The sequence below is a fragment of the Paroedura picta genome, chromosome 8 (genome assembly GCF_049243985.1).
Source record: "Paroedura picta isolate Pp20150507F chromosome 8, Ppicta_v3.0, whole genome shotgun sequence".
Classification (NCBI taxonomy): domain Eukaryota; kingdom Metazoa; phylum Chordata; class Lepidosauria; order Squamata; family Gekkonidae; genus Paroedura; species Paroedura picta.
Genome location: NC_135376.1, coordinates 15,421,471 through 15,441,043, shown reverse-complemented (window position 1 = coordinate 15,441,043; position 19,573 = coordinate 15,421,471). Strand labels below are relative to the sequence as shown.

Genomic DNA, 19,573 nt, shown 5'->3' with positions numbered 1-19,573 from the left:
CCCTGCCAGCATTCGCTGGCAGGGGCTCATGGGAATTGTCGTCCATGGACATCTGGAGGGCCGCAGTTTGACTACCCCTGAACTAGCGTGTCATTGACACATGCGAATTCACCTGGAAGTTGTTTTCCTCAGAGCCTCTCGAATACGTCTTCAAGATTTCCCACAGCTAGGTGATACCCTAACATTGACACACATTAAAGCTGCTTCAAGTGTCAGGTGTAAAAACACATCAGCTGCCATTGTCTGGTACACAAGAGCTGTACCTGAGGGAAGAAAACGTCGATGTTTTCAATGATACTGTCAATAGCGTCTTCACAATTCCTGGTTGTCGGTTTCAATGCCTGAGAAGTTCAGCCGCACGATTTCGAGCGCTCTGTTTCACTTCAGTTTTATATGTCTGGGAAAGTGGCTTAAAAACGTAAAACAATCAAAACTTTGCATGTCCGTTCATTGGCAACATCCTGCTTCGTACAGCGCTTGACACGGGAAGATCGTTGTTTATGGATGGAAGGAGGGAGAGGAAGGGGGGCAATTCTATGGTTTATGTATGACACATGTTGGCCCAGGGCAAAGAAAATATGCTTGCCAAGGGGTAGGAGCCCTAATAGGCCAGATTAACACAATCTTGTCTGCTCTTGGAAGCTGCTGTGAAGGGCTAGCAATAAGTGGAGTGTATTAATAAGCACACTGAATCACAAAGATAATTCACAATAACAGCCATCACAACCCTGAAGTCCATTGACTGACGGAAAAGCCTTCGCCAGATTCATTCAATGCAGTTCATCTTTTCCCTGCCTGGTGGAAAAACAGAAGATGGAGGGTCGGCTCCTTGTCAACCCCCCTGTCTGGGAATCTAGTTTAAGGGGCATTAGTTACAGCACCTATATTGCAAATGTATTAATCCTTTAAATTTTGTATGCTGTTTTAATGCTGTTACCTGCCCTGAGCGATGCGGAAGGGTGGGATATCGATAAAATGTATCATTATAATATTATTCATAAAGTTTTCATGAAGTCATGATGCCAATTTCAGCTGGAACAAACATGCCACAAAGAGAAGAGTCCTGATCCAAACTAAGGACCAATAGAACTCCGGGGTATGGTTCGTATATCTTCATCCGAGGTCTATTTAGAACTTCCAAAACGTCTTCTAGTCTTCATATTAGTTTGGCAGACTGGCTATGCTTGGCAAGGCAGAGATATCAATTTTTGAACATGTTTGCTCAAGAGCAGGTCTCCCCGACTTAAGATAACCCAAAAGAGATTTGAGTTCTGGTTTAATCTTTCGTATTTCTGGAGACGCGAGCTGTAATCCTGCATACTGAAATACGTTCGGATCAATGTGCATAACTCCACGCTCTATTGTAGACAGAGCTTTCCATAAAGAAACCATCGAGAATACATGTTTTGTGCCTGGCCTGGCAGCACATGAAGGCAATTAAACAGTGATCTCCATTGAAAGTCACAGTGGAAGAAGAAAGGAGAAGGCATGGACATAAAGTAGCGTTTCTCAACTTTTTTACCATTGAGAAACCCCTGAAACATTCTTCAGGCTTCAAGAAACTCCAGAAGTGGTGTGATTCTGCAGAAGATGGCTGGGAAGCATAACTGTGTACACGCCCACCTGGGGCCCCTCCCCTTCCCACCACCATCACTGGCCATTGGGGAAGGGAAGAGAGGTTGACATGACCATATTTGAACATATCGTCCAATAAATGCTTAACAAATTTTTAAAAGTTTATTAAAAATTAACCCCAGCCCATTTGGAAAACCCTTCCAGGGCTGGCAAGAAACCCCGGGATTTCACAAAATCCTGATATAGAGTGATTTAGTTGGCGGGGCACCTAAAAAACTTCCCACTGCCTTGTGACTTAACAACAGTAAAACAGATTATGTAGTTACTTAGGAGTAGGTGCTGGTGCTTATGTATGCCGATTTGATTACCACCACTAACATTGGAGTTTGGGGTGGTGATTCAGTGTTGAGGTCAGCATGGTGGTACGTGATGTGATGTAATCTTGGGAGTACATAGCTATTGCTATGTGCTGTTGAGGCACATCTTGTTCAGTAATTTCTAAAACTAGAAATAGCTTGAAAGGTTGGCTTCTTGTATTTTTACCCATTCTGAACATTTGAATTTAGCAGTGCTGGCTGTGATTGTTGCCACAATATTATGATTAATTCGTTTTTTGAAAAAAAAATATTTTAATCTGTTTTTTTAAATTTAATTTTTGTGAGGTATTGTGGAACAGAATGTGTAGATTTTTTAAAAAATGAATAAATAAGAGGAATTCTGACTCCTCTGAAGGATTTACAATGAACAGGCTTGGCTCAGTCACAATCAAACGGGATCCAGGAAGCAAGTGTGGTTGTGTAAACTGAGATGACAGCCAGCCCAGCCCATGCTTCTGTAGCCTTGCAACTGGTTACTAATGTAATATGCTGTCTATGGGGCATCCCTTGAAGACATCCTTAATGTTTCAACTGGTTTAAAAGTCCAGCAGCTCAACTTGTTAGGGGCTAGCTGATGAGAACACCACCCACCTATTTTAAGATGGCTGCACTAGTCTACAGTTTGTTTCTAATTTCAATCCAGGGTGCTGACAGTGACCTTTAAAGACCTCGATGAACCACATCTGAGGGACCAGCTTTCTTCTTATGGCTCCATATGCCTTTTTGCGGTCCTTTGGTTGTCATCTTTGGATTTTCTCTTTTAAGGTAACTACTACAGCCTGTTCCTTCTCAGTAGTATCTCCCACTTTGTAGAATAGATGTACTAAAAAGGTGAAGGTTGCACTGTCTTTGGAGGTTTTGGAAGGCAGCTTGATTACATAGGGCATTGAATGTGGTTGAGCTTGTAGGTGTTTCCTTGACTTAATCAGTTGACTTAATCAGTTGATGATCTATGGATAATCTTGTTTTAATTATGCATCAAAAGCGGTCTTGAACCACAAAGGGAAATGCAGAGTATAAAGATTATAATAAGGTCTTGGCTGGGATGTAAAATGCTGCTAAAGAAACAGGGAACAAATTTAAGTATATTCTATGTGACTCTGATCAGACTTGATTCAGGTATAAATGTGCACTTAAACCTTAGGCGTCCAGTTAGCTTTTCTATACCAAACCAGGGGCACACCTCAGTAATGTTATAGGTTCGTTTTGGGCAGGGGTAGTCAAACTGCGGCCCTCCAGATGTCCATGGACTAAAATTCCCATGAGCCCCTGCCAGTTAATGCTGGCTGGGGCTCATGGGAATTGTAGTCGATGGACATCTGGAGGGCCGCAGTTTGACTACCCCTGGTTTTGGGGTAAATACTATTAGACTGTTTCTGCAGTCACTAAAAATTTTGTGGCAGCACTTATAAATCTCTGTGAAATTTCATTACTTTTACACTAAAATCTCACGATTCAGACACTGAAGGGTCAACAGCAGGAGTGGCCAAAGTGTGGCCATCCAGATGTGCATGGACTACAATTCCCATGAGCTCCAGCTAGGCATGCTGGGAATTTTAGTCTGTGAACATCTAGAAAGTCACAGCTTGGTCACCCTTGGCATACAAATGTAGTAGATACCTTGTGAACAGCTACTAATTAGGTCACTGTATCTTTAAGAGCTGGAAAGCAATGCTGCAGCAGCTGGGTCTTTTCCCAGCAGGGAGTTGCAATAGTGCAGGGGTAGTCAACCTGTGGTCCTCCAGATGTTCATGGACTACAATTCCCATAAGCCACTGCCAGCATTTGCTGGCAGGGGCTTATGGGAATTGTAGTCCATGGAGATCTGGAGCACCACAGGTTGACTACCCCTGCAGTAGGGGATAGAACCGCAGCTGTGGCATTTCTGCATGCCTCAAGATTGCTGAAGGCACAGAAAGCCACAGTTTTGGCAGGAGACAACTCTAAAATAGTGCCCTTTCCCTGCTATTGTACAGCTAACGTTGGCAAAGAAGAATGTGTCAGAGTTCAAATTCTTTTTTAAAATATCTGAGCATTAAAAATAAAATAAAATATTTGTGGTAAGGGCTGGAAATTATTTGTGTGTGTGTGTGAATATACACACACACATACACACACACATATATGTATATGTGTTTATGGTATCCCTTATTTCTTAGAGCATTGTGCCTTATTTTTAGAAATTCAGCTAAAGAAATGAGCCATAATTTAATGGAGACGAATAGATGCCAGATTTTGATTTCCGACTTAACAGTTCTCACCAGCACATTGACACATCCAGTTCATTCGACAGCTTTATCGGTTTATAACCAGCACGTGAGAATGCCATTCAGATTTAAAAAAAAAAGAATATAGTTGTTAGAACAGCCTTTCTCAACTTTTGTACCATTGAGAACCCCCCCCCCCGAAACCCGAGAAGTTGCGTAATTGTGCAGAATATGGTTGGGAAGCATAGCAGTGTACATGCTCACCTGGGGCTCCTCCCCCTTCGGGCCCGTCATTGACCATTTTGGGAGGGGGTGGGTGGTTTGACGTGACCATATACGGTCATATCACCCAACAAATGTTTTAACAAATTTTAAATATTATTATTATTTATTATTGCATTTATTATCCACCACTCTCAGCATGCCGGCTTGTGGTGGGTTACAAAATAAAACAGTATAAACCCCTAAAATCCCTATTTCCACTAACACCAACAATTAACTACGAACAAGATCTGGCGGCAACCAATCCACCCTCCTAGCTGGAAAAATCAGGGAGAGGATGACCACCACCGATGATATATGGTGGGGTATTTCTCCTTTGGGGGGAGGCCCATAGATCTTTTCTTCATCCTGGCTTCAACCATAAGCCTGTTGGAAGAGCTCTATTTAAAGGGCCCTGCAGAAGGCCGAAAGCTCTCGCACCCATTCAGAAAACCCTTCCAGGGCTGTCAAGAAACCCCAGGGTTTTACGACACCTTGGTTGAGAAAGCCTGGGTTAGAAGGTTGAATTCTTATCTTGGAGACAGGGTTCACATCCTCTTGCTGTCTTCGAGCTCACTGAGTGACATTTGGTCTCCCTCTCTTGGGAGGAGAACTGTGCTGACCCAAGAGCAGGATAGCAATGTCCTAGTTAATTGTGGTATTTAAAGACTATTTCCCCACCACTGTCGTTCACAGATGGGTTTTTTGCAATAACAATGAGTCAACTGAAGTAGGATCCCTGTTTCAGTCCATAATGACAATTTCTCTTTTGTTCTTCAGTGTCTTTCAAGTGTAAACGCACTCTATGCTCATTAGATTGATCTGCAACTCTGGAGATGTAGAAGACCTCTTATTGTGATTGTGTTCTTTCTCTTCCATTTCGGAAGAACTCGAGTCTGTAGCGAGAGGCTGTTAAACGCAATCTGGAGCTGTCAGATGCAGCCAAGGAAATATATTTAACGCAGAGGCTTTCCTCCCCCCCTTTTTTTTGCTTTAAACGTGATAGCTGAGTATCTCTGTCCTTCACGTTTTCAAGGGGACAAGCTGGAGATAAGTGAAATGGCTGAGGCAGAGTTTGCAGCCAGTTTGCAGTTGGAACCGGACAAAGGAAAGCCAGATATCTATTTATTAGTAGCTCACTTTTCTTGCTGGGATGTGAGGCAGATTACAAATAATTATATATTATTATTACTTTTAGTTCAGCTTGCATACCGCCCGTCTCCATGACCAATTTGATCAGACAGCAGGCTGTTCCATGCGGGAACCACTTCTGGGAACGTGCATGAATGTGCTGATCATACCTGCTTGCAAGGTGGCACCTTTGGAAAAAATTAAGAATCTGACGCAGGTCTTTGCTGCTTGCTTGTGGGGAGTCTGTTTGCTATCCCCTACATTGCTCTTACGTATTTGTAAATATCACTAGACTCCCAGTGCCTCTTGTTCTACTGAAGCAAAACATACACATCACCTTAAATCAGACCAAGCATCCATATAACTCTGTGTGGTTGTCTTTGCCTAGCAGCTCTCCTGAGTTCCTGGCAGACAGAGATTTTTTCTTCTCAGAGTCTGACTAGATATTTCAGACTGCGTGAGTTCACCATAGAGGCTTGCAGTTATACTGTATTTCAGGGTTTCCCAACCAGTATTCTGGGGTACAGCAAGGTACCTCAAGAGCCCCTCAGATGTACCACGACATGGGGAATTCTGGCCGCACAGAGCCAGTAGCTGCCACTGCAGCATTGCTTCTTCCCCTTTGGATGGGGTAAGTTGGTCCCGTGGGTCTTCTTTTGGGCATCAGGGCTGTCTTGAGTGGGAGGGAGGCCGATTTTTCAGGTGCCAAGGTACCAGGGAGGTGATGTCAGATGGCTTCCTCAGGAGGTGGTGGGTTCTCTATCTTTGGAAATTTTTAAACAGAGGCTGGATAGCCATCTGACGGAGAGGCTGATTCTGTGAAGGCTCAAGGGGGTGGCAGGTTACAGTGGATGAGCAATTGGGATGGGAGTGTCCTGCATAGTGCAGGGGGTTGGACTAGATCAGTGGTCCCCAACCTGCGGGCCGCGGCCCGGTGCCGGGCCGCAAAGGCCATGGCGCCGGGCCGCGGCTCCCTCTCCCCGCCCCCCCCCGCAGTAAAAAACTTCCCAGGCCGCAAGCTTGCAACCTGGGAAGCTTCTTACTGCGGGAGGGCGGGGAGAGGGAATCAGGGCCGCGCCTGCGGCCCGATGCGCGGGCGCGGGCGCGGGCGCGGGCGCGGCCCGATGCGCGGGCGCGGCCCGATGCGCGGGCGCGGCCCGATGCGCGGGCGCGGCCCGATGCGCGGGCGCGGCCCGATGCCCTGCCGGTCCCCAGCCTCATAAAGGTTGGGGACCACTGGACTAGATGACCCATGAGGTCCCTTCCTACTCTATTCTATGATTCTGTGATTCCCCACCTGGTGGAATGAGCTACCGGAACATATCCGGGCCCTCTTGGAACTAGCACAGTTCCACAGGGCCTGCAAGGTGGAGCTTTTCCACCAGGCTTTTGGTTGGGGCTAGTGAAGCAGTAACATCTACCGTGCCCTCCCTATCAAAAAGATGCCCCAGACCATGCTCCGGCTCCAGAAGAACAGAAAACAAACTGAGACTGTCAACGCTGCTATTCTGTTTTTGACATGAGATGCTATTTTAAATTTATCTTTTTAGATTTCAAATACATTTTAACAAACTGTTCTATCTGTTGAGCTTGCTCAGTATAAGATACGCTATCCTGAGCTGTTCTCCTGGCTAGGGTGGTATATAAATCAAATGATAAAAATCAAACAGGCTTCCTTGGGAGGTGGTGGGTTCTCCATCTTTGGAAATTTTTAAAAGAGGCTGGATAGCCATCTGATGGAGAGATTGGTTCTGTGAAGGCTCAAGGGGGTGACAGGTTACAGTGGATGAGCGATAGGGATGTGAGTGTCCTGCATAGCGCACGGGGTTGGAGTAGATGACTCATGAGGTCCCTTCCAACTCTATGATTTTATAATTCTATGAATACATATTAACTAAACAAACAAACAAATAAATATTTTATTTACATACTAGAAATAAAGCCCCCTGTCCTCTGAATACAGTGGGTGTTAGCTGGTGTCAGCCGGGGTCCGGGCGGTTGTCGGCCTGGGCATGGGCACCCCCGCAGCGGCCGGTCACTGTGGGGACGTCCCAGCATTTCCATGGCCAGAGAAAGGGGGGGCAGCTCGCTAGCCGTGGCCACCGTTCGCCGCTGCGTGCGCCAGTGGCGCAGCAAGGCCAGAGGGTCAGGCCGCGTGGCGGGAAGACGGTGGGTGGAAGGAGGCCAGGGCTCCGAGGCGTGGAGGTGGTAGCACTCCGGTTTGGCAGCGGAAGTGGGCCCCACCTGTGGCAACAAGGGTGGCAGGGGGACGGGGCATGGAAGTTCACACACACGTGGGTGGCGGCCCTGGAGGCATGGCGGTGGCGGCGAGGGAACAGCTGGCGAAGTGGTAACGGGCAAGTGCTTGCGGGGAGAAGGCTTGGGTGGCCGGGCAAGGGATGTGCGGGGTCGGGGTGGGAAGGGCGCGGTGGGCGGCGCACGGAGAGGCAGGTTGGGAGGCGTGGCAGGGGTAGCGGCCAGGTCCCAGTGTGGGCAAGGGCTGTCGCTGGGCAGAGGGAAAGCAGGTTTCCCTGAGCCCAGCTGCGTGGGGCGACCCTCCTCCCTGGCGGCCATCCCGGTCCTCGGCCAAAGTCCGCGGGCGACTCACCATCAGGCGGCTGCAGCGGCGATGATGGTGACTTGGGAGGAGTGGAGAGTCGGCGGCACAGTGTTTGGGAGACGGGCTAAGTAGCCAATGGGGAAGCGCGCTTTGCACGCCTCCCTATTGGCCACTTGGCCCTTGAGTGCCACTCAGAGGAGCGAATCAGAGGAGCCACTCAGTGCCACTCAAAGGAGTGAATTCGCTCTCTGAGTTTTTATCCCGGACAGCGCCCACCCACTCTCCTCCCACTTACCCCTTACCCTTTTATTTAATACCGCGGAGTGGTTTACATATGGGGCATTGCAGGCAAAGTGTGGTGGGGTGGGGAGATAGGCAGCTGTTTTTTGTTTCCTTGCATATTTTTATTTTATATTTTATTTTTATTTGCATATGGAGGATATGGCCATGGGAGTGGCCAGCTGACATCACTTCCCTGGGACCTTGAAGGCTGAAAAATATTAAGATGTATCTCCGCGGTCCAAAGGTTGAAAAAGGCCGCTGTATCTGCTAACAGCTAGTGGAACCTCATGAGTACAAGTACAGCAGGGCCCAATTCTGAGGGGTACCTCTGCAAAGGAGAAGGAGGAACTGCTGTCTTCTCTCCTGTGCTCTTTTTGGTGTCTGAAACAGCCCAGGGATATGGGAAGGGAGAGTTACTTGCTCTGTGGGGAGAGCCAGCTCTTGCAAGCGTTCCATGAACATACAGGCTCCCAGGGGCGCAAAGAATACACTCCACCCACTGCACCCCCTCCAGTTGTTTCTGCTGCCAAAAAAAGATTACAATGAAGAAGACAGGCATTCCTTCCCTCCCCCAGTGGTCCCAGTTCAAACCAGGGCTTGCTGTTTTTCTAGTCACAAGTTGCCTCCCGGAACTAGCAGCTCCAATATTGTTGCAAGTCTTGTGTGGTTTGTAATGTCCATTTAGGTTCTCTGTCCTTCTTCCGGAAATCCTTTAGCTGAGGATTTCAGCAGCTGGACCTCGTGGGGACTGTCTTTGGTATGTGAAGCCAGTATTCTATTACTGAGCTGCAGTCCCTGTAACCCCTGTTGTACCATATGAAGAGAACTGGGCGGGCACCATGCTTTTCTTGTGGCAGGTCTATTGACTTCCGTGGAGGTTAATTGTGCTTTGACTGTAGACTCGTCAGTAAATGTGACAGGAGCAAATACCCCCTTTCCTTAATGTGTGCGTTAAGGGAGTGCATTCATCGAAGTTGAAATAACGTATTGAATATCTACTGAGCAGCCCACCAACTAATTTGATCCTCCTTTAGAGTCCAGACGCTGCAGCCTAATCTCTGTACCTCTTGCTGAGGGCATCCATCTTGCATCCATTAAGCTCACCCTACTTCTGCTTCCCAGATGGAAGAAAGGGCCAGTTCAGTGAACACTGATGATCACTTGGCATCCATAGTTTTCAGTACTTCTGCCTCTTAAGGATAGGTCCCCTGAGGACAAACATCATGCAGTAGTTGGGAAAGTAAGAGACATACATTGTTCTTTTGCAAACAGTGTTTTCTTGATCCACTTGTCATTTGGACTGTACATGTTCCAGCCACGCTGTCAGTTATCCTTGCATTTCCATGCTGTTACCTAAACACACGTCCTCATTGGAGTGCTGACGTGAGACTTTCATCACCTGGATGCCAATCGCATGATTCCTTGCAGCTTCAAACATATTCCTGATCTCCTTCAGGATGAAGGGGCTTGTTGTTTTGGGTATCACCAAAAATGTCAGTTCGTATGCAGCTGAACATGGGCATGTCATTAAAGATGCGTGATTTATTTATCGTGTGGCATGTGCAGTGTAGCCAGGGACACCTAGGATTGTCTGGTAGTCAGGCAAGAAAAGTTCAGAGGTGGTTTGCCATGGACTGCCTCTGTGTCACAACCCCTAGTGTTCCTTGGAGGTCTCCCACCCAGGTACAAACCAGGGCCGGCCCTGAGATGGGAGATTACTAGCATCCCTACACTGCAGACCAAAAGGCCGGGGTATACTTTAAACAATTTTATTTCATAGAGGCATTGAAGTACCAATTCATTGACAAGTAGGAGGAACAACCACTGAGGACAATGATCCTGCAATAAAGCCATACAGAAAGAAGAGACCTTTAATTTTATTTTCTTTATTCTGTATAAAGTTTGCAAACATTGCTAGTAGCCTTGGGATAGGTTTTTCTTTCTTTTTGGCTGCTTCCAAGATCTGACCGGCTAGGGCTATCCCTGATGAAAAGCAACCGATGCATTGGTTTGAAAGCTGGAGCAGGACCCAGGCGGAACAGGATATCAGTGAAGAGGCTGCTGCTCAGGGGTAGAGCATCCGCTTGATATGCAGGTATCCAGACTGAATCTCCATCACCAGATGGGGATGACCACTGCTCTGGGCTCCGGAGAGCTGCTTCCACTCTGAAGAGGTTGAATTGGATGGCCCAATGGTCTGATTCAATATGGCCTATTATGCACGGCCGCTGAAATGGCAATATGCAGAATGCGGAGGAGGAAGAAGCGAAGCAAACCGCTTACACACGGGACGGAACCCAGAGTATCCGATTATGCACGCGGCTACTCTGGAGCCGCTTCTGGTTGCGCCCTGGTCCCGGGAAGCTTCACTTTCTTCCGCATCTCGCTAAAACGCTTTTTCGGCGACATACGTTGACTCTGCGCCCGGTTGCTGCCTGCAGCGTGCATAATTGGTGGTTTTAGCCGTCACCATTCCACCCTGAATGCGGACCTTCCACTCTGTGCATAATGGGCCTATAAAGCCCCTTCATTTGTTCTTTGGCGTCATGGTAGACTGCTTGATGCTGCTCCTGAGGTACTTTGTGTTATGGCATTGATATAATGTTTCTCCTACTTTGCAGGCCAAATGTGTGTCCAGAACAAGAAGTGGCAATGGTGGCCCATCAGCGACCATGTGTACAAGCCTTTACCCGTTTTGTGAAAACGTGGAAGCAGGATTGTGGGGCTCAAAGGTGGTGCGTGAGCCACGAGAGGAGGTAATGCACAACCCTTGTGTGTACGTTCGTTATAGTTTATCCTCCCTTTTCAGCTATATATTTGTTCCCAAAGCAGGTCACAGGGATACATAGGACCATGGAACAAAAATTACGAAAGTAGCAGAATACAGAGATCATTCCTGAAGGAGTGAAGTGACTTTTGCACAGAATGCAGAAAGACACTTGATCCAGTTGCATGGGTTGTTTTTTTTGTTTGTTTGTTTGTTTGTTTTCGCATTGGCCTGTTGACGTCTGTATCTCCCCCAGGTAACAGGTAGGGAAGCTTCTGTTAATTGGAAAACAGCTGGTTCTTCTATGCCACAGAAGTGCTGCCTAGGATAAATTTAGGAATGCCCGGGCAGGCAGATGAGTGATAAAATTTTATTGTTTTAGCCATTAGCTTTTACAACAGCAGTCGTATCAGTGGTGGCCATAAAACATGTTCAAACAGCATGAAACTCTCAATATGAGCGCTGGAAAAACAAGGAGAGGGTTGTATCCCTGTGCCACTAACCTAGGAGACCATCCAGAAGCTATTCCTCCCTTGCGACCGCTCATTGAACAAACGCTGGGTCATTGCTCACGATTAAGAAATTTTGTTTTCAGCATGTTTTTCCCCCTGCTTTACAAATTGGAATCTATGTTCTCACACTATACCCAGACCAAATAAAAGATCTGTGGCCTCTTATTTTCAGCAGGCTGGTATTATAAAACTCCTCTCTCACTGGCTGGAAGGGGAAAAAATGATTCCATATAATTTGTTCTTAACCATTGTGTTCCATAAATGTGAGGATCTGGAAATGAATGCTCGTGGGTTTGATTTGCCAGTATAGCGATGGCTGTAGTATAGAAAAAGGTAGCTTCCTTTACGCAAGAGTGCAGCACAGACTTGTGAAGAAATAATAGCATTAAAATAGTTTCCCATCTCAGTCCAAGGGAAGGCAATATTGCTGTCTTTAATGGCAAGTGGATAAACTGAAATGGCCACTTCAGCAGACTCGATAGCATTGATTTGGGCAGGACCGGGAAGATCTGGATTTTCCGGTCCACCCAGGAGCCACCCTGGCTTTGTCGTGATCTTTCCCAAAACAGGAAAGCCGGGGAAAATCTGAGATGGGCACAGAAGCACCATAACACTGAGTTGGGGGATTCTTTTGAAGAACTGGGCGTGAGCAAGTTGGTTACACAGATGAAACTCTGTAGCCATAAGTTGGACTGTGTTGCCAAAGAGAAGCACTTGCTCCTGCACAAGTCTGCTTTAAATATATCTGAATAAGTTAAAGCCAGAATTCCTGGACTTTCTCCACAGCAGCAGGACTCCTGGAGAAAACAAGACAAAGGGGAATGTCATTTCAATTGTTTTAGATGTTTAAAAAAGTCCAGAGGGAAGGACCGCCATGCATCTGGGGGGCACAGAACTCATCACACACCTGATGCAAAGCCCTTGTGTCATCTCCCCAAAAATATACCAAATTTGGAATGCTTGTTTTCACCTCTACCAGTCGCAGGGTTTTCATGGAGGATAAATTGATAGTATGGGTGTATGGAAGAATCATCCCCTTGTGTAGAAGAATAATGTGTTACAAAGGAAGTTCTATTTTATTGATTATGTGTTGGATGCAGACAATGACTGTTTTCTGAACTTTCTCTAGGTCAATAGAATCAGAGTCCAGTAGCACCTTTAAGACCAACAAAGATTTATTCAGAGCGTGAGCTTTCGAGTGCAAGCACCCTTCGTCAGACTAAGAACTCCTTACATGACCGTGTAAGTCTGACGAAGAGTGCTTGCACTCGAAAGCTCACGCCCTGAATAAATCTTTGTTGGTCTTAAAGGTGCTACTGGACTCTGATTCTATTGTGCTATTTCAGACCAACACGGCTACTCATTTGAATCTATCTTCTCTAGGTCAGTTTTTTACCACATTGGGGTTTTTTTTGTAAATTGTTTTGTAGAACTGGATATTATACCATCTACAAGCAAGTGTACAGCATGGAACATCACACTGTCTTTAAGTGTTGTCCTGGCTGGGGCAGGAGAAAGGATGATGAACCTGGATGCCTACATGGTAAGTGTTGGGGTTGTCCAGAATTGGATCTACTTCTCACACTCTGCTGCTTAGGTGAAAACATGCCTTAGATCAAGTTGCATTTGAGCCTGCAGGCACCATTGAAATGCTGACAATGGATGGTGGCTCCAACCACAAAATGGCAGCCAAAAGAGAGTCTACTGCAGAAACTTAGGGAGTGAGGTTATGCATCACTCTAATAAAAAGGTAAAGGTTTCCCCTATGCAAGCACCGAGTCATGTCTGACCCTTGGGGTGACGCCCTCTAGCGTTTTCATGGCAGACTCAATACGGGGTGGTTTGCCAGTGCCTTCCCCAGTCATTACCGTTGACCCCCCAGCAAGCTGGGTACTCATTTTACCGACCTCGGAAGGATGGAAGGCTGAGTCAACCTTGAGCCGGCTGCTGGGATTGAACTCCCAGCCTCATGGGCAGAGCATTCAGACTGCAAGTCTGCTGCCTTACCACTCTGCGTCACAAGAGGCTCTGCATCACTCTAATAGCGACTCTTAAACATTTCAACCACAAGAGTTGTTTATCATGATGCATTCGCTTAAATGATGAGCATATTAAAAATATTTTCTTGCAGACACATTGCATATCTTTAGTCATGCAGTGAAGATCTTTATGCTGGGGTGACAGCTGCTGAAGCAACTTTGAGGAAAGATCTACACAGCCAATCTGTAACTCTGCTAAGCAAAAGCCCCACTTGGCCCGCCTCCTTTCTGAAAACTCTTGTCAAGTGCCAGGAAAGGTGCTCATAGGCACCATATTGGGGAAGCCTACCTGAGATGTTCTCTTCAAGTTGGTTTGTGAAAGTCACAAGGGAGTTTCAATGTACATGAAACTGTTGTGTGTGAAGAAGTGTTGGTTCTTATAAGCCACCTTTCTCTACCCAAAGGAGTCTCAAAACGGTTTGCAATCACCTTCCCTTTCCTCTCCCCAGCACAGACACCCTGCGAGGTAGGTGAGGCTGAGAAGGCCTGATATTATTGCTCGGTCAGAACAGCCTTATCAGTGCTGTGGCGAGCCCAAGATCACCCAGCTGGCTGCATGTGGAGGAGCGGGGAATCTAACCCAACTCACCAGACTAGAAGTTTAGGATTTAGGATTTAGAAGGATTTAAAACTAGAATTTTGCTTTAGGATGCTTTTGGCTGATCCTGCATTGAGCAGGGGGTTGGACTAGATGGCCTGTATGGCCCCTTCCAACTCTATGATTCTATAAGTTATTGCTTATAACCACTACACCAAGTTGGCTAAGAGAGGCCATTGGTTTCTCTGGTTGAGCCATATCCCAACCTGGCCGGTAGCAGGTAGCAGCTGTTCAGGGTCTTAGCAGAGAAAGGTCCTTCCTATAAGCTACCTCCTAAGGTTGTTTAACTTGACATGGCGACATTGAATGTGGAAGCTTCTACTAGCATATATTCTTGTTCTACTACGGAGCTCCATGTGGTCATGTTTAGAAGTAGGCTTGTTAGAAAGATACTGATAGCTCCCTGTTGTATTTGGCAGTGTTCTTTGGCTGGCTGCCATTCAGTGTTCGTTTGGGAAGTAAGATGGAATTTTTTTTTGTCCTGAAGACTTTGCAGATTTCATACCTTAACTCTAACCCGTTGTCTCCTCCTTTGCTGTCTAGCATCGTGCCCTGTCGGAACTTGCTTCAATCGAGGGAAATGCTATGGTGGAACGTCTCAGAGGTGCCAATGTCCAGAAGGATTTCAGGGCCCACGTTGCCAGTATGGTGAGCCAGAATTCTTGGATTGTCTTGAAACGGGTCCTGTCAGCGTTTTACCTTCATTAACGGTTGCCAAATCTGGTTTGGAAAATTCCTTGTGATGGGATGATTGGTGCTTGAGGATGGTGGTGGTTGGGAAAGTGAAAGGTCAGCAGGGGTGTGATGTCATAGAGGACACCATCTGAAGCTGCCATTTTTTCCCCCAGGAGAACTGATCTTTGTGGTCTGGAGACCGGTTGTAATTCTAGGAAAACTCCAGGCCCCCATTTAGAAGTTGGCAACCCTTATAAAACCAAGCTCTTCCACCATTTTCCACCAGAAAATCCACCAAATTAAACTAAAGTTCTACCCCTTCTTGCAGAATAGAGAAATATGGGCCATAGTTTGTAAGAGTTCAGTGCTTTTAATTAACCAATTTAATTAGTGTGTCATTCAGTATATTCATAAAGTATTCAACGTATTCATAAATGATTTGGATGAAGGAATAGAGGGGGTGCTTATTAAATTTGCAGCTGATACTAAACTGGGAGGTGTAACAATCACACCAGAAGACAGAATCAGGATACAGGATGATCCTGACAGGCTGGAAAACTGAGCTAAAATGAATTTTAATAGTGAAAAATGTAAAATTCTTCATTTAGGTAGGAAAAATCAAATGCATCAGTATAAGGTGGGTGAGACTTGTCTTGGCAGTAGTACGTGTGAAAAGGATCTGGAGGTCTTAGTAGACCAGACATTGAACATGAGTCAGCAGTGTGATTCAGTAGGTAAAAAGGCAAATGGATTTTTGGGCTGCATTAACAGAAGTATAGTGTCCAGATCATGCGAGGTGATGTTACCACTTTACTCCACTCTGGGTAAGATCTCACTTGGAGTACTGTGTTCAGTTTTGAACATCATAACTGAAGAAAGATATAGAGAAACTGGAGCATGTCCAGAGGAGGGCTACAAAGATGGTGAAGGGTTTGGAGGTCAAGTTGTATGAGGAAAGGTTGAGAGAACTTGGTTTGTTTAGCCTGGAGAGAAGACAACTAAGAGGGGATATAATAATCATCTTCAAATACTTGAAGGGCTGTCATATAGAAGATGGAGCAGAGTTGTTGTCTTTTGATCCAGAGTGTTGGACCACAACCAGTGGATTGAAATTAATTCAAAAGAATTTTTGGCTAAATATCCGGAAGAAGTTTCTGACATTACAGCAGTTCCTCAGTGGAACAGGCTTCCTCATGAGGTGGTGAGTTCTCCTTCCTTGGAGGTTTTTAAGAAGAGGCTAAGTAGTCATCTGACAGAAATGCTGATTTTATGAACTTAGGCAGATTGTGAGTGGATGGGCAGGAAGGGATGTGCCAGTGTTTTTCTCTTGTGGCCCACCCCTGCATACCCAGGGAATTGCTAATTGCCGCTGTGGAATGGTAGGTGAATTTCCTCCAGGCCAGGCTGGATTCTGGAGATTTTTGGTGGAGGGATCACTTGGGCATGAAATTGGGGTCACCGTGGGTTGGCAGGTAGTTGTGAGTTCCTGCATTGTGCCGGGGGTTGGACTAGATGACCCTGGAGGTCCCTTCCAATTCTGTGATTCTATAATGGAATGTTCACCAGTGTCATTGAGTGACACCGATGTTCTTATCATTCAGTTCTAAGCTTAAGTTGCACAGAGGAAATTGGATGAGTCACTCTTGCCTGTGTGAATTGAACCTCGACAGATGCAATGTAAAGTTGTGTTTTGTTTTTTAATCGTGCTGCTTCTCCAGAGATCTGCATGCTGGTGGCTCAGAAAGTAATTCAGACTGTCCTTACTCTTGGGGGGGGGGTGTTCTACAATGGTCTGGTCCACTGTGGAACAGCAGCCCAGAAGAGATGAATAAACAGAAAGAAATTTCCAAGCTGGCGATGGCAAAAAGCTTTATTCAGAATGAGTTCCTAGGTATAAAACCTTGTTTTCGTATTTTACTTCCTCAGTAAACTTATTTCTGAATTGGTTTTTTTCCAGGGATACAAACAAAGTCTTTAACCCACTACCTAATTCTTATATTTTATATACCTTATACTTTATATTTTAAGCCAGAAGAGATAAGGCAGGCACTAACCTTCAGGGCCTTCCCACACAGCTGCAAGACAGTAACCTAGGGACATAGATGTGGAAGGGACCCCAAGGGTCATGTAGAATGAAGGAATCATAGAAGGGGCTATACAGGCCATCTAGTTCAACCCCTACTCAATGCAGGATCAGCCATATGTAAAATATATGTCCATCTGCTGTTTAAAGACCAACAGTGAGGAGGAGCTCACCATCTCCTTCTTATTCCACTGCTGAACTATACTGATTGTGAAAATGTCCCCCATGATCTCTACATGTAGTGTTCTACACATAATTTAAAGCCATTACGGTGAGTCCTATCCTCTGCTGTCCACAGGAACCACTCCCTGCCTTCCTCTCAGTGACAACCTTTCAAATACTTAAAGAGAGCAATGATGTCATGATCTCCTCTTCCCCAGGCTGAACATTCCCACGTCCTTCGGCCTTTCCTCAGGGGGGTAGAGCCCCCGACCACGGATCATCCTCATCTCTCTCCTCTGCACCCTCTCAGTTTCATCCATGTCCTTTTTGAAGGGTGGCCTCCAGAACGGCACACAGTCCTCCAGGTGCGGTCTGACCAGTGTAGGATATACTGCACAATACAGGAAATTCCCTGCACAATACAGGAAATTCACACACTGCTCTGTGCGCAGAGATTTTTAGAAGACCTATGATGGCAGTGTTTTAGTTACTGTGTTCACTTTAGTGAATAATTAAAAAAAATCTTTTGTTACCTCTCTTGGGTTTTTGCTGGGACAAAGGTGGGATATCATAAAAGTCCTAAGTGTCAATAAATACGGGTGAATGGGATAAATACAATCAAATACAATAAACAAATTTAAAGCCTGTAGATTTCTCAGTTTTAAAAGAAAAAGCCCTAAAAATCGTCAGCAGATGTAGATCGTTCGGTTGGAAGCCCAGAAATCGGGGTGGGTGTTTCTTTCCCCATCTGCACAATGTCAACTTCAGCAGAAACTTTACTGCTCCCTTTGGCTTCGACCGGGGAACGCCAGAGGAATCCGGGGCCCTGCTTCACATCTCCAGTTGTCAATGCAGCGATTACTTTTAATGTCTAAGCGCTAAGGCATTCCCTGGAGCAGGCAAGGCATATGGCATCCGAGCACGGGGGAATTGTTCTGGAGCTGCCGCCTGTGCAAGCGATAAGGTCAGATCCTGGAATCCAAACAAGACTGTGCGGTGGTTATTTCCTGGGGAGCTGATGAGTGCTGACACGATGGCGGCAGTGAAAACAGTGCCGCTTAGTCTGCTGTTTCTTGGTTCTTTGGGACAGGGCGAGGGGAGGGTTTTTATCTCGGTGGGTCTACGCACTTTCCACGATTGCTGAGCATCCCGGTGGAATTGCCACAACCTCTGTTTCTAAAGTTTCATTGTTAGTGGTTATCGAGAAGCTGCTGGGAGCAGGTCTGCAAATCAGATACAATAGGTGAAAAAAAAGAGATTTGTAAATAATGGTCCAGGGTCATTTGTTCTCCTCGGAAAGGGATGCAAAGCCCCCTCCGCCCCCCCCCCACTGTTGCAACAGCTCTGCCAGGTGTGTGTTCTGAATTTGCTATGGAGTTTGTAACCACTGCTTTTATGTACTGCCCTCCGAAGGGGAATAGGCTTGAAATATCTTCTCCGTGGTTGAAAACTCTTGAAATGGGAGTTAGTTGATTTGGCCCTCTCCAGGGCCAATCAGGGTGCAGCCAGCTGCATCCTGATTGGCCCTGCCCCTACAGCTCACGCCCTCCCTGTCCGAATTGGAATAGGGCCAATCAGGGTGCAGACAGCAAGCCGCCGAGAAGCTGACGGGGAGGACCCTTTCAAAGCTAGTCTTGGAAGAAAAGCAGAACATAAATAACAAAATGAAAAAGAGAATGTGTTATGAGTATTAATGACTTTCCTAATAACCAGGTGGCATGAGCCCGCATAGGCAAGACCCCCTCCTCCTTTTGACACCTGTAAGAACTGAAGCTAAACTAGTTTGGGGCTGGTTAATATCTGGACAGGGGACCACTCGGGAACCTTGTGCATGATGCCTTGAGTTCCACGCCTACGGAATTGAGGGCAATCAATGCAATCCATGCAGGTCTCTTTGGACATATAGAAAGGGGAGGCTTGAGTTAAATCCGATTTTCCCCCTTTAAATGCCAAAGTCTGTTGCAATGCACATTTGTAATCTGAGTAGTTCCCCCCCCCCCCAGCCCCAAATCTTATTATTGGGCATCTGCATGAGCCATTTGACTGCACTGGGAGGAAAAGGGTCACGAATTGCTTTTGGAAAACGGAGCCATTATTAATGCATTACATTGAGCTGTGGTGTGTAGAAGGCTTTTAACAGTTCCCTGACATGACTGAGGACAGCCCAGGGGTATCATAATCTGTAATAAGAAGCAATTCCCATGCAATTTACGAGATAAGGCCTAATGAGTCTCTGCAAGCTGTTATTTAGTAAGCCCAAAACAGGAGGCAATTCAGCATTGGGGTTATTCTGGGTTATCCGTCCAGAGCTGTAAAGAATGGGCGGTATGAAAATCCAAATAAA

The 19,573-nt window shown here is 46.2% G+C and overlaps 1 protein-coding gene across 6 annotated transcripts in view; it reads left to right on the top strand.

The window, feature by feature from the left end:
- LOC143843009 (uncharacterized) overlaps positions 1-19,573 on the top strand; it is a 228,529-nt gene that overhangs the window by 8,243 nt on the left and 200,713 nt on the right. For 5 of the 6 annotated variants that reach the window (XR_013233425.1, XM_077348484.1, XM_077348485.1 and 2 more), the window contains exons 2-4: positions 11,015-11,149; positions 13,103-13,215; positions 14,853-14,957. Coding sequence is in view for 5 of the 6 variants with exons in the window: in XM_077348484.1 (XP_077204599.1) it covers positions 11,015-11,149; positions 13,103-13,215; positions 14,853-14,957 (353 nt within the window). In the remaining variant the exon portion in view is untranslated. Of the gene's footprint in view, positions 1-2,644; positions 2,718-11,014; positions 11,150-13,102; positions 13,216-14,852; positions 14,958-19,573 lie in introns of those variants that run through there. The other variant, XM_077348483.1, reaches the window with a different exon arrangement.